This window comes from Fulvia fulva, chromosome 6, assembly GCF_020509005.1.
Source record: "Fulvia fulva chromosome 6, complete sequence".
NCBI lineage: Eukaryota > Fungi > Ascomycota > Dothideomycetes > Mycosphaerellales > Mycosphaerellaceae > Fulvia > Fulvia fulva.
Genome location: NC_063017.1, coordinates 3920762 through 3932881, shown reverse-complemented (window position 1 = coordinate 3932881; position 12120 = coordinate 3920762). Strand labels below are relative to the sequence as shown.

Genomic DNA, 12120 nt, shown 5'->3' with positions numbered 1-12120 from the left:
GTACATGTATGCTCGCGGTGCGTTCTCTCAGAGCACACGGCCAGTCTAGCTACCTATGGTGATTCCAATGTCTTCAGAGAGGCCAAGTCACTCCTCGCCGATGCCCTGATTGGTCCTTCGACTGCGCTAGCTGGATTGAGCGCGGGACTATTATCTGGAAGCCTTGAACTAGCATGACGGCTGTGTGCTAGCAATACAACGTTCCAACGTGCCAAGATGCTGCGTACAGTACTCTTCAGCGTGGCTTGCTATTCCCGAGCTACGCTACACTGCAGATAGAGCGGCACGACGATTCGCGCTGAACAATCCCCTCGAGCACATGTCCCAGACGCCCAGGTGAAGGCCACGAGCCGGGAGGTATATAGCTAACCATGTCTTTCGACTTCTCTACAAAGCTTCACTGAACACTCAACTCTCTCAGCGTCTGTCAGTTCTGAGAGAACTCATTTCTTCCGCCTTCAGCAGCTCTCACACCTCGAACTTGGCCAAAACGTAGCCATGTGGATACCATCTTCAGCAGGTGTGCTATTGCTCGCCAGCGCAGCAGAAGCGTACCTGGTCCCCCACCCAACCGGAAAATACAACGTCTCTCTGACCACGGGTCCTCTTACCGACCATACTCGCAAGGAAAATAATCCTGCAAATGCAGGCCCTCGCACATTGATGCTCTCCATCTTCGAACCTGCGGCATGCGCGGCCACGGTGCCCGTGGAGTACTTGCCCAACAAGACTGCCGACTTCCAAGGACCATTCCTCCAACAGATCCTCAACACGACTCTCAACGTAACGCCTCTGTTCAAGGAAGCTCGCCTGCCAGTTTGTCCAATCCGTAACAGCAGCTGCAGAAACGCGGATGACTTTCCCATTGTCCTCTTCTCCCCTGGCTACAGCATCCCGCGTCTCTACTACAACTTCATGGCCTCTGCAATCGCCAGTGAAGGCTTCATGGTGATCACAACCGACCACCCAGGCGACTCAAACTTCATCACCTATCCCAACGGCGACACAAGCATCAGCAACGACACCGTACAGGGTCCCGAGAATATCCTGGCAAGGCTACACCCACGTATCGATGATGTATCCTTCCTGCTGGACCAGCTGAGCAACGTCACCTCGGTTGCCGAGTTGCTGCCCCATCGTGGACCCAGACCTTTACCGACTGACCGCGTCGCCATGGCGGGACACTCTTTAGGTGGCATTGCAGCCGTGCTCGCAGCCGAGCAGGATGAACGTCTTCGCGGGGCGATCAACTGGGACGGCAATATGCTCGAGATCCCCTCCGATTGTGGCGTGTCGCAACCTGTGCTGCTCATGAGCAAAGGATTTCTCTTTCCCAGCTGGGACGAGATGCTCCACTTCAGATGCAAATGACTTACCTGATCCAGCTTTCTTTCACAAGCCACAATTGTTGGCTTGCGCGATCGTCTGCTGTGTGGACCGCTTGCAGTAGATTCTGTTCGCGAGATATCTAACGTCACAATTCAGTGAGCTGACGAATCTGACGGCATTGTGAGTCAGGCTTTACCTCTGCTGTCCGATCAAATCGCAGTGTCGATACTCGTCGCTTTGATTCCGAATCACCCGTCCAGTACTGGGTGACGATCATGAGGAATGAAGCCTCCAGGAAGCAGGACTTGACGGTATCTACGCGGTTCGCATCGTCCTGGGAAGGATGTGGGGGCGATGGTTCATGCGCGAAGATGTAGTCTTCTGCGTAATCGAGCACGGTGGTGGCCTTCTTTCGGTTCTCTTCACACGGCGCGTACATTGTGCCCAACATGATCATCGCGACCAACGCGAGATGTGGCATCGAGGAAACACTGAATGAAGGTCTGTGAGTGATCCGGCAAATGCGATGCCAACTTCTGAAATAGCTGTGTAAAGCCTTGTCCACCTGCACAGGCTCGAACAATTCTTGCAATGTCAGTAGTGCGTGAGCTCGCTTGGTCTGCCAGCCGATCTTCACGTCTCGCGAGTCGACGATCGTGAGGTAGACGATGCAATCTGCTAGCATCGGCATATGCGCCGAATGTATCTTGCTCCACTGACGTAGTCAAGGCCCAGTCGCTCTCGTTGGTTGACAGCGGATGTATCCCAAAGTTATCATCAAAGTTGGATCGAATATGGTGGGCCATGTAAGGTCGCCTGATTGTCCAGTACAATAATGCCACTCGTCAGCTGGTACTGCGGCGCCATCGTGAATGTGCTGGCTGGACTTGTCCTGTACCGGTCTGGGAAAGTCGAAACGGCAGAATATCTTCTCGTCGTCATCTTGGAGCAAGAAGGATGTGGACCGCGGTCTACGCAGGCTTGCTGCGTGGTCTTGAGGGCCTGACAGAGCGCCTCTCTTGGCGGCCTTGCTGTTGCCATATTCGCACAGGGTGCCTTTTGTGGTACAAGCTGTGCAAGGCCTCATACCATCGCAGAAGCGCTTCTTTTGAGTGCACTGTCATGTTCGTTGGTCTAAGCCGGAGTGAACCACGCAGTGGACTCGTTACCCGCTGACATGCATGACGCCTTCTGCCTTTCGGAGCATCCACCTGTGACAATGGTCGGCTACGTCGTTGATCACATGTAACACTGTGCCTCTTCACGGCATCTCTGGACCCACACTGTTAGCTCGATTACGCTCAGCATGAGGAACGGCAGGGCATCTTGCTCACTGTCTCGAGAAGCCTTTGTGGCAGAACGGGCACTGTCGTGCATTGGCCGTGCCTGGAGGCGACATACACGAGCAAGAAGCCTGCTAAGTAGCACAATGCTTGTGGCTCTGAGCTGATGAGTGTGTCTAGGAAGCCAAAAAGGACGATGTGAAAGGCCTGGGGAGGATGGTCCAGAGACCGCCTTTAGCTTCGTACCCAAACACAACCAGCTCATCGTTGTAAGGGTCATACTTTGGATGCGCGCTGAATGTCTTGGCTTTCACTTGGCCAAATGGGTCGTAGCACCTCGTCTCCAGTGTGAGCGGGTCGACTGGGTAGGGCTTTCGTCGCTGGTCAGAAATCTGTCTCTTCCCAAAGCTTCTAAATATCAACTCACCCGCGCGACTTCTTTCAGTGCCAGTAAATGCCCCCCCCCCATGAACCAGGTTTGTGTTCGCGGTACTGTCCACGGCAGCACTAATGCGTGTATTCGAGCCCCTCATTAATATGAGCTAATATGGAAGGGTGATCTTACCGAACGCAAGGATGGTGAGTGAAAGGATCCTGTACAAGCCAAACATTGCGTTGTTCGCCCTTCGCTCTAGCTTAAGCCTTTCTGTGTCGATGTACCTCGTCTTCAGATCAACTTTACCATCGTGGAACTGGAATACAAATATGATACCGTCTCCATCGATTGGCACATTTCCTTCAGTGGGTGGTACGAACGGATCGACCATGACGCGGTAGAAGCAGCCATCAATCTCTCTGGGAATCTCGCCAAGGACCAGCTGCTCCAACTGTTAGCATCGATCGCGATTTTATCTTGCTCAGGTCTCACCAAGTCCTCGACTTCTCCTTCTAAGCGACAAGGTAGATTTGATCCAGCAAGGTCACGCGCGACAGGCCACTTCGACTTCAAGGCATGCAGCCAATCTTCAGGCACAGCTTCGTGGGCCAATGGCGCTACCTTGGGAGGTGCAGGAGCAAGGGCATGAAGACCTATGGTGTCTACCACGTGGTGTCAGAAGGGATTCACGCGTTTGTCAGGCTGCACATGCAGTTCCTGAGTCCGGGCAAGAGACCATTGAAAGGCAAGATGTCCATTCTCGGGGACACCTCTGAAGCCGAGTGGCGTCGGCAAGGGGTAGACTTCCCTCTGGCAGCTTCCAGCTGTTGATTGCCTTCGGTATTTCGGTATACAGGAGCGCTGGTTGCAGGGGCGTCAGTATTGGGCTCACGATGTGTCTCATCGCCGGCCAGGACGACGCTCGCTGTCTCTACGGCCGTGCTCTGGTCTCGCAGTCGGAAGACGCGGGCCGTGATCAGTCAGAGATGTGTTCCTGTCCGGCGCCGTGGTCTCATGCTGTTGGTCGCTGATTGGTGTTGATCAGAAGGAGGACCAGGAAGAGCAACGTGTTCGTCTGTCTCGGCCCGCAGGGGTCGAGCAGATCTCGGCGTCTTCCAAGTCGGCGACCCGGCGTCCACATCATGCCGCTGAGCAGTATTGAGCCACCACCTGCACCAGGTCGTTCTTGACGCAGCTAAAGACATGGCGCGTCCGACCGTCGTGCCCCTGCCTTGGTCTTGCTTCCACTTCTCCTCCTGATGTTGATGCTGCTTTGTTGTCGCCATGACATCTCCCGGCACAGACTCCGCGAAAGCCGCTGCGAGACCCTCGCCACTGGCTTGTACTGAGTGTCGGAAGAAGCATCTCAAGGTGAGCGTGAAAGTCCTTGTACGCACTGCGCAAGCCCCGAGACCGTCTAGTGGCCTGGAGAGCTGCGCTGTGCATGAATGCGTGGCTGCCACATCCCCCTACATCATCACTGACGACTTCTGCGGGACAGTGCGACGCAGCAGTACCGATCTGCTCTCGGTGTACATACAAAGGCCTTGCCTGCAGCTATACTCCTTCGCGGCGTGGCTGTGGCGCCAGGTCTCGAAGGCTACAGTCACCTCGTCCGACTCTTCCACCAACGCCGGGATCTGAGCCAACCGACTATCTCCCACATGGAGGGCAGCATCGACCTCCTCCAATGCCCTACAGTGGCACGGCTCCTACCAGCGATGCGTCAAGTCTTAGTCAACGGCCGCAGGAGGCTTCGACTCCAGGCTCATCATCTACGACGTCATCGCTGCGCTCTGAGGATGAACATTTAACGAACCTGTACTACTCAAACTTCCATCCAGGCCATCCGATACTGCTGCCGCGAAGTCGATGCTCTGATAAGACCTATCCACCCTATCTGAGAGCAACTGTCAAGTTGATTGGTAGCTACTATGCCCCAGGTATTGCAAGCGATCCTTTGCAGACGATCCTGACAGAGACACTCCGAGCAAGTGATGCAAGATCACCTGAGATGGTCCAAACGCTCCTACTCTACGTCCTACTTCTGCACTCCCGGTATGAGCCTATGGAAGCCACGGCGTGCATGTCTCGTGCAGTAGAGATGGCGATCAGCTTGGGCATGCATACGGCAGAGTTCGCGGCGAACCAAGCACAAGGGGACGCTCTGTATGAAGAATCATTGCGTCGGACTTGGTGGGAGTTGTACATCACCGACGGCTACCTCGCGGCACTTCATCGCAACACAAGCTTCCGAAGTAATACAGTCGCCTCTACGACGCTGTTGCCTTGCGAAGAGTCTGCATACGCGGAAGGACGCATTACGATAACCCCAAGCACGCTCGAAATGTTCGAAGACAGACTATTCTCGGACGAGGAATGGCGATTCTCATCGTATTGCTATCGTATCGATGCTGTTCGGATCTTGGCGAGAGTGATTGCGGTATCGACAAACAATGCAGCAAAAGCAGACACTATCCAAGCTATCGACAACGCTATTGCCTCATGGCAGCTACATCTACCCAACGAGAAAGCCCGCCTTGTCAGTCATGGGGGCGAGATGGACCACCTCATGTTCCAAGCCTTCACATTTATTCGATGCGCCAGCATTTTCCTGCACTTCCCAAGGTCCGAGTTACCCATCACGATGCCGCCGGCAGCAGACGTCGCTTGTGCCCAGCAACATATGGAACAGGTCTCGCCAACATCGACCCAGCATGCCGTGAAGGCCCTCTCGGCATCTAAGGAACTTGCCAACCTCGCCACGCTACCAGCTCACGATCAATCACCACTCTTCATCTGTGGCCTGGTCTTCGCATGTATCGTTCAGCTGTCAGCATGCTGTGCCTACTCTCATAGTGACACCCAACAAAATCGAGATCGGGTTGCACTCATCATTGGCGCGCTGAAATCGTTGAGCCGGCAGTGGCCCATTGCACAGCATGTTACACAGCAGCTAAAGAGAGCTGCCAACGAGATCTTCAAGCCCCGTGCCGTCGCTTCGATACCAACAAGCTCTCCTGGACCGTCTGCGAGCGACTTTGCGACTTTCCCGGCTGATCTGTCGTGGCTTGACATCTTCTACAGCGAGGGAATGCAAAATCAGCTACTACCTGAAGGCGAAATGACGAGCATCTGAAGGTCTTTCGAAATGCAACTAAAGAGCTCAATCCTATTACAAACATGCTGTCGGAGCAGCTAATACATGTGCATGGTTACCAAAGGAAATCCTGCGTCTCGAAAGCTAACATTGTGCGCCAGAGTGTGGATCAAACGCACTTCTGCCAACACTATCCCAACAAAACATCCCGGGTATCTTCAAGCAACGCATGACACCGAAAGGCCGTACCAGACGAGGCATCACCACCTCCATCACTCCGCTTCATACCGAATGACCAACTTCCTCCCAGCCTTCTTCCCACCACTCGTCTTTTCATCCACCGACACAAGCTTCGCAGTCCTCGCCGGCGGACTGTCCCGACAAGTATACACCCGATAATTCTTCAAATCGCCCAACAACTCATCATGTCGATTCCGCACTTGCAAATCGAAAATGCTCGTTCCGGCGAAGATGTGCTGGCCGATAACAAATGCGAGATTACCGCCTGACAGGTGCAGCACATGCGCACTAATCGACCCGATCCGAAACACCTCCCCGTCCGAAAATGTCCCCTCAAACGCAGTCTTCCACTGGCTCCCATCGTTCATCGAGTACTTCCTCTTGAAGACTCTCTGCACCGCCGCCATCTTGCGCCCGATGTTCACCTCCGGGGCATAGCCTTCCGTCTGTAATATTTGGGTCCGTAAATACCATGCTGAGGAAGGGTGATGCTGCGGTTCATGGGTGTGCAAGATGCGATCGACGTAGTAGCGATTTCGGCGCACTATAGCAAGCACGCGGTCGGCTGCTATTGTGGAGATTGAGGTCGATGCCGGGGAGTTGTCGAGGTGAGGGTCGATGATTACGGCGTGGCGGGTAAGAGGGTCGGCTACGACGTATTGCCATGTGCATGTGAGTTCCTCGTAGAGAGTGTGGATTAGGGGTGGGGGCTCGAGGTGAGGTTGTTGTGGTTGTTGGTGTATTTTGGGGAGGGCGGTGACGGGGCTGGATATCGCCATCGCGGTCGTGGTATATTCTGCGAGCCGTGTCGATGGATTGGATGTTAAAGGCGAATGACCGCCAGCAGAGGACGACAGGAGGACTACACGCACACACCGCACACTCCGCACTGTCATGAGCGTGAGGTCTCACTCGCCGACAACCAGGCCAATCCGGCCGGATTCCGGTCCAAAGACATGGCAAGGATATTATATGTTCGGAACTCGCGGTTCGCCCAGTCTGGCGTCGCAGTAGGACATGGCGATTACCTATTCCATGAAGGAACACCCAAGCTAGTCTAGGATCCCGCTGATGTCCCTTTGCCAGACACGGAAGACTGCCTATACATACATCATCTTAGCCCAGGCAGCGTGATCCTAACGGGATGATGCGTTTGATGTGGACAGTGGCAGCCTGAGATGTGCTCCACTGCTCGCGCGAGTGGATGGGTGGGACCCATGTTTGGGGAAGCCGGCTGTCGGTAGTTGGGTGTTCGGGATGACAGGGGTAGGTGGTGATGGTGCCGCTAGAGTTACGGCAATGGGAGCTTCCGCGTCATGCTTCATTTCGTGGCCGAATATATATAGCTGAATCATTTGCCGTCCCAAGGTTATGTTGCTTTTCTTGTGCTCAGCTGACTGCTTCTCTTGGTTTGTGTATTCTAGGCTGGTGGAGGGTGAGTTTCGACGGGAAGCAGATCTTGCAAACAGGAAGCAAGGAGAACAAGAATTGGCTGGAACGTGTCTTTCTGTTGGTCCAGGCATCAGCGCCTTTTATTGGGATGCGTCCGTGAAGGAGTAAGAAAGCCGAATTTCTCGAAAAGACCACTCACCGCCTATCTTCAACGCACGGCAACGAACAGTATCACCATCGCGGTTACCGTCTGACTGCAGGTTACCAAGATTCGTGTTCTCCCTGGTCATGTTGTAGCATCGGACTGTCGACTCAACGTGAGGCGGTATCCTCACGGCAGGCTGCCTTAGCGCAAAGCTGTTCTCCGTCTCGGACCGCTGCCTCTACCCGTATGCCGTGTGGTGGCGAGATAGAGCTCCCGCTGTGACGGCTATGCGGTTACATATGGAATGGCTATTGCTCACCACTGTCTTGGAACCAAAGGTCGAGCTCTTACTTCGACGAATATCGTGAAAAGCTCCCGTGTCAGCATGAGGTGGGCAGTAGGGAGCCGATCGTTGGTCCCTCAGTGACGGCTGTTCCTACGGGGATGGAACTGATATTCCAAGATGCACAGGATGCTGACTTCCAGCAGATGTGTAGCTACGCCGAGAAGCGACTGGCGCTATCCAAGCTGTGCGAAGTCCTCTTATCTTATGCTGCAATGCTACCGACGGTCATGCAGTGTCTGTACACGGCAGGCACGCAGGTACGTCGCATAATTGGCAGTCCAGACACTGAAGGCAGGTTCCGACCGTGGAGCATGTGATCGCTTTTTGGCCTGCTGATGGCGTTGGTTTCCGTTGATTCTGACCAGAATAGGAAGGCAAGACCTGGTATCCGCATCGGTTAGGACAGCCGGGCGCTAGAGCTCTAAACTTTCTGCAGGTCGCGACGCTCGGCGCTTCGAAGCCGATAGTCCAGACCACAGCATTGCTTCAGCGATAAGTCGTTCGCGTCGCAATGGCTGAGGGAAAGCATGGAAAGATGTCGTAGAATAAGCTCAACAATGTAGTGATCGATGACCGCCTCCCGATCCTGGCCAAAATCGTCCTCCGCGGTCGCGATCAGCTCTTGCACGACAATCTCGTGTCACATCCCAGAAAGCGTAGCGCGAAGCTTCCACGCCTGCCCCACGCGCTCCACCAGCCCGCACGCGCTCCACCAGCCCGATTTTCCTATCATTTCCTCGGTGTGGCTCCTCTGTTTCTCTCCTGCTCCTCCATCGACTGAAACAAAGCCCTTCAACAGGTTGTTCTGTTTGTCGTCAAGCCAGGCTGAGTTGACCGGTCCTTCATGTCTCTTCTTCAACGAGTTACTTCGATCGACGGAGAAGACCGCCGCCCGCCAGAGGTCGATGCGAAACAGCTAGGATACGGAACCGCAAAGTCCCTCCGCAGGGTTATCAGTTACGATGCGATTCCCAAGCCTGCGGAGGACTCTCAAGCGACGGCGCCAACGGGTGGTGTGACTCCATACAAAGTTCCGACTGCTCAACGACTTGGTAAGTAATCCCGTGGTGGCAGGTGCAGGTTGAAGACATGGCAGTCGAAATAGCGAAATCCTGGAAGCGGTGACTCCGCGTTTCGATGTGGCGAACAAGTTTATGGACAGGTTCGGATTGTCTTCGACCGAAGGATTCGACGTGGTCTGTTGCTGCAGCATTATGTCGATCGTCTGCCTCACATTGCCCTCGCTCGGCCACGACCGACCAGACTACACCGAACGACTACAATCCCACACAATGACCCCGAGTGTCAGTATTTGACGATATGCTGACCTTGAGTAGCGCAGATAGTGGTTACCGTTATATCATGTTGGTTCGCGTCGGGCATTGTTTTCGGGTTTGCAGCGTTGAAGCCAGTGCTTGTTGACAACGGCGTTTATCGGGACCTATGTACTGCCGATGAGCTCAATGCTGGTGTCGAGATATGCTACGAGCAAGATCTCAGGTATGTCCACTTCACGAGAATGTTGCTGACTTCAGCTGACAAGAGGCCAGGCTGAACTTGATTTTCGCGATTGCCTCCACGACCAGCAATGTATCTGCATTACCAGTAGGAACATTGCTCGACAGATATGGTCCACGTTTCGCAGCCATCATTGGCGCAGTGTGTCTTGCCATTGGTGCAGTCTTGATGGCTAGCGCTTTCGCCATTCCAGAGTTCGATGGATACATTGCAGGAAACATTTTCTTGTCTCTTGGTGGTTCCTTCCTTTTTGTCCAGTCGTTCCAGGTTGCAAATGCGTTTCCTCGTTATGCGGGTACCATTGTCGCTCTCGTGACAGGCGCATTTGATGCTTCGGTGAGTACATTAGACCCCAATTGCAGCAAAGTGAATACTGACTGGTTTCGAAGGCTGCTGTGTTCCTCTTCTTCAGATTGGCTTATGAGTCGACTGGCGGTGCTTTTGGCCCCGAGAAATTCTTCTACGGCTACCTGATTGTTCCCGCAGTGATCACCATTGCTCAAGTGACAATCATGAACAAAGACGGATACAAGACCGTCCCGCAGCTTGAGCAGAAGCTCGAGAAGATGGAAGATGCGACAAGAGATGTGAGTCAGGGACCAGTCCGTGATTGAGACAAGCCAGCTGACTCTTTCCAGGTACACGATTCGGATGACGACTTGAGCGATGGCGAGGTCCGTCGACAACGCGAACGCAGGCGAGAGCACCGAGAGAGCAACCTTGCAAAGCTCGACGAACTGCTTGGAGATGCTGAAGAGCGAGAAGCGCGCGAGAAAAGAACTCGAGAGCACCACGCGGCAAGTCATGTTTGGGGCGCTCTTCACGGCAAGTCTCCAAAAGAGCAGATGCTTTCACCGTGGTTCATCCTGATCACGCTCCTCACGGTCCTGCAAATGCTGCGTATGAACTTCTTCATCGCGACAATAAGAAGCCAGTATGAGTATATGCTTGGGTCCATCGATGCCGGCCGTGCTGTCAATGCTTTCTTTGACGTGGCACTTCCAGTAAGTTATGGCTCAGTGCGATAGACTGGTCCTTTACTGACAGCTCGCAGATCGGAGGTGTTGCTGCAACGCCCTTCATCGGACTTTTGCTGGATAATGTGAGTACGGCAATGATGTTGACCGTACTGGTCGTGCTCATCACGGCGGTCGGTGTCCTCGGTTCACTGCCATTCTTCTGGGCGGCGTACGCAAACGTGGTGCTGTTCGTGCTGCTGCGCCCATTGTACTACTCGGCCATGTCGTGAGTTATCCTCCGCGTCCTTTCCTTGAATTCACTGACCATTTGAAGTGACTATGCCGCCAAAGTCTTCGGCTTCGCCAATTTTGGACGTGTGTACGGCACTATTGTTTGCTTCTCAGGCTTGATCAACCTGAGCCAGCCACTCATCGATGCGGCAAACCACGAAGTCTTCCATGACAACCCAATCCCAATCAACGTGGTTCTGACCTCGCTGGGCTTGGCGATTGGTGTGGCATTGACGGCATTCGTGTGGATTCAGGACCATAAGATCCACAAGCAGGAGGAGAAGACGGGTGTCCCGAGTGAGAGGACGCGTCTGTTACCAGAGATTGACGAGGAAGAGTGATGATCTTTGGCGTGTATGGATATGGGAGACTGTACAACATAGAGCATAGAAGTATTGAGGAAGCAGAGACAAGTGTGTCGTTATTTATGCATGGCTCCCTAATGGCGTGCTCGGCTTGTCGTGATGCACGATGGCAACGAAGCAAGGGTTCATCGGGTGTAGCCGAAAGTCTATATCGTGGGAAGGCACGAACAGCCACCAACGACACACACACTTCCTTGTCGGCGTCTTGAGGCGCAGAGCAAACGCAGCCGCCTAGTCGTACACAGGTAGACTATGGTAATTCGACGGATGGAACGCTGCAAGAGTGGACCGGGGGCCGGCGTCACTAGACTTCAATCATGGCGCGTGCGTGCGCGCACATCTACGCAGTCGTCGAGGCAGCCATCGCGGTAAAAGTTCAGCCAGAATTCCCATACTGCGTGCAACCGGCGGACGGGCGCGTAAAGATCGTGGAGAAGGACGGCGGCAGGATGTGCAAGACTTGTGAAGACATTGGGAAGTGGACTCCTTGACCTACGGCAATGTCAGCGACTGACGCCAACAAGATTTGGTGCTGTCATTTGTATCATCGAAGTACCTAGGTACTCTCAGACTTTGCCTTTATATCCTCAAGGCCAACCAGCATACTGCCGAAGCAGGTGTAAGTAAAGCGGCTGGCGCAGATTTGGTTTACCAGATGCTCAAAGATCATCATCGCGGAAAGGAAGGTGCTCGAGAGTGCTCACCTACCTTGCGCTATAGGCGAACGGATCTTTGCCATACTACTCGATGCCTCATGATAGGCATTGTTTGTGGTT

General features: G+C 53.9%; 8 protein-coding genes across 8 annotated transcripts; 4 read left to right on the top strand and 4 right to left on the bottom strand.

Annotated features, from left to right (window-relative positions):
• Nucleotides 1–498: 498 nt before the first annotated feature.
• CLAFUR5_07434 (putative 1-alkyl-2-acetylglycerophosphocholine esterase) lies at nt 499–1371 on the top strand (the record flags this gene model as incomplete). Its single annotated transcript, XM_047906582.1, has 1 exon — nt 499–1371. The coding sequence occupies one exon, from the start codon at nt 499–501 to the stop codon at nt 1369–1371; it is 873 nt and encodes a 290-aa protein (XP_047763608.1).
• CLAFUR5_07433 (uncharacterized protein) lies at nt 1189–2020 on the bottom strand (the record flags this gene model as incomplete). The annotated part of the gene is made up of 3 exons (XM_047906581.1): nt 1189–1300; nt 1377–1468; nt 1526–2020. The coding sequence occupies 3 exons, from the start codon at nt 2018–2020 to the stop codon at nt 1189–1191; spliced, it is 699 nt and encodes a 232-aa protein (XP_047763603.1).
• Nucleotides 2021–2053: 33 nt separating this feature from the next.
• CLAFUR5_07432 (uncharacterized protein) lies at nt 2054–2536 on the bottom strand (the record flags this gene model as incomplete). The annotated part of the gene is made up of 2 exons (XM_047906580.1): nt 2054–2446; nt 2507–2536. 2 exons carry the CDS (start codon nt 2534–2536, stop codon nt 2054–2056), a joined length of 423 nt encoding a protein of 140 aa, XP_047763602.1.
• A 252-nt stretch (nt 2537–2788) lies between these two features.
• CLAFUR5_07431 (uncharacterized protein) lies at nt 2789–3081 on the bottom strand (the record flags this gene model as incomplete). The annotated part of the gene is made up of 2 exons (XM_047906579.1): nt 2789–2983; nt 3040–3081. The coding sequence occupies 2 exons, from the start codon at nt 3079–3081 to the stop codon at nt 2789–2791; spliced, it is 237 nt and encodes a 78-aa protein (XP_047763605.1).
• Nucleotides 3082–4272: 1191 nt separating this feature from the next.
• CLAFUR5_07430 (C6 finger domain transcription factor iacK) lies at nt 4273–6127 on the top strand (the record flags this gene model as incomplete). Its single annotated transcript, XM_047906578.1, has 2 exons — nt 4273–4359; nt 4490–6127. The coding sequence occupies 2 exons, from the start codon at nt 4273–4275 to the stop codon at nt 6125–6127; spliced, it is 1725 nt and encodes a 574-aa protein (XP_047763604.1).
• Nucleotides 6128–6360: 233 nt separating this feature from the next.
• Nucleotides 6361–7224, bottom strand: CLAFUR5_07429 (Beta-lactamase hydrolase-like protein; the record flags this gene model as incomplete). The annotated part of the gene is made up of 1 exon (XM_047906577.1): nt 6361–7224. One exon carries the CDS (start codon nt 7222–7224, stop codon nt 6361–6363), a length of 864 nt encoding a protein of 287 aa, XP_047763062.1.
• A 1085-nt stretch (nt 7225–8309) lies between these two features.
• CLAFUR5_07428 (uncharacterized protein) lies at nt 8310–8612 on the top strand (the record flags this gene model as incomplete). Its single annotated transcript, XM_047906576.1, has 2 exons — nt 8310–8468; nt 8577–8612. 2 exons carry the CDS (start codon nt 8310–8312, stop codon nt 8610–8612), a joined length of 195 nt encoding a protein of 64 aa, XP_047763063.1.
• Nucleotides 8613–9055: 443 nt separating this feature from the next.
• Nucleotides 9056–11320, top strand: CLAFUR5_07427 (uncharacterized protein; the record flags this gene model as incomplete). Its single annotated transcript, XM_047906575.1, has 7 exons — nt 9056–9263; nt 9549–9711; nt 9762–10065; nt 10119–10316; nt 10368–10733; nt 10784–10974; nt 11023–11320. 7 exons carry the CDS (start codon nt 9056–9058, stop codon nt 11318–11320), a joined length of 1728 nt encoding a protein of 575 aa, XP_047763060.1.
• Nucleotides 11321–12120: the final 800 nt, after the last annotated feature.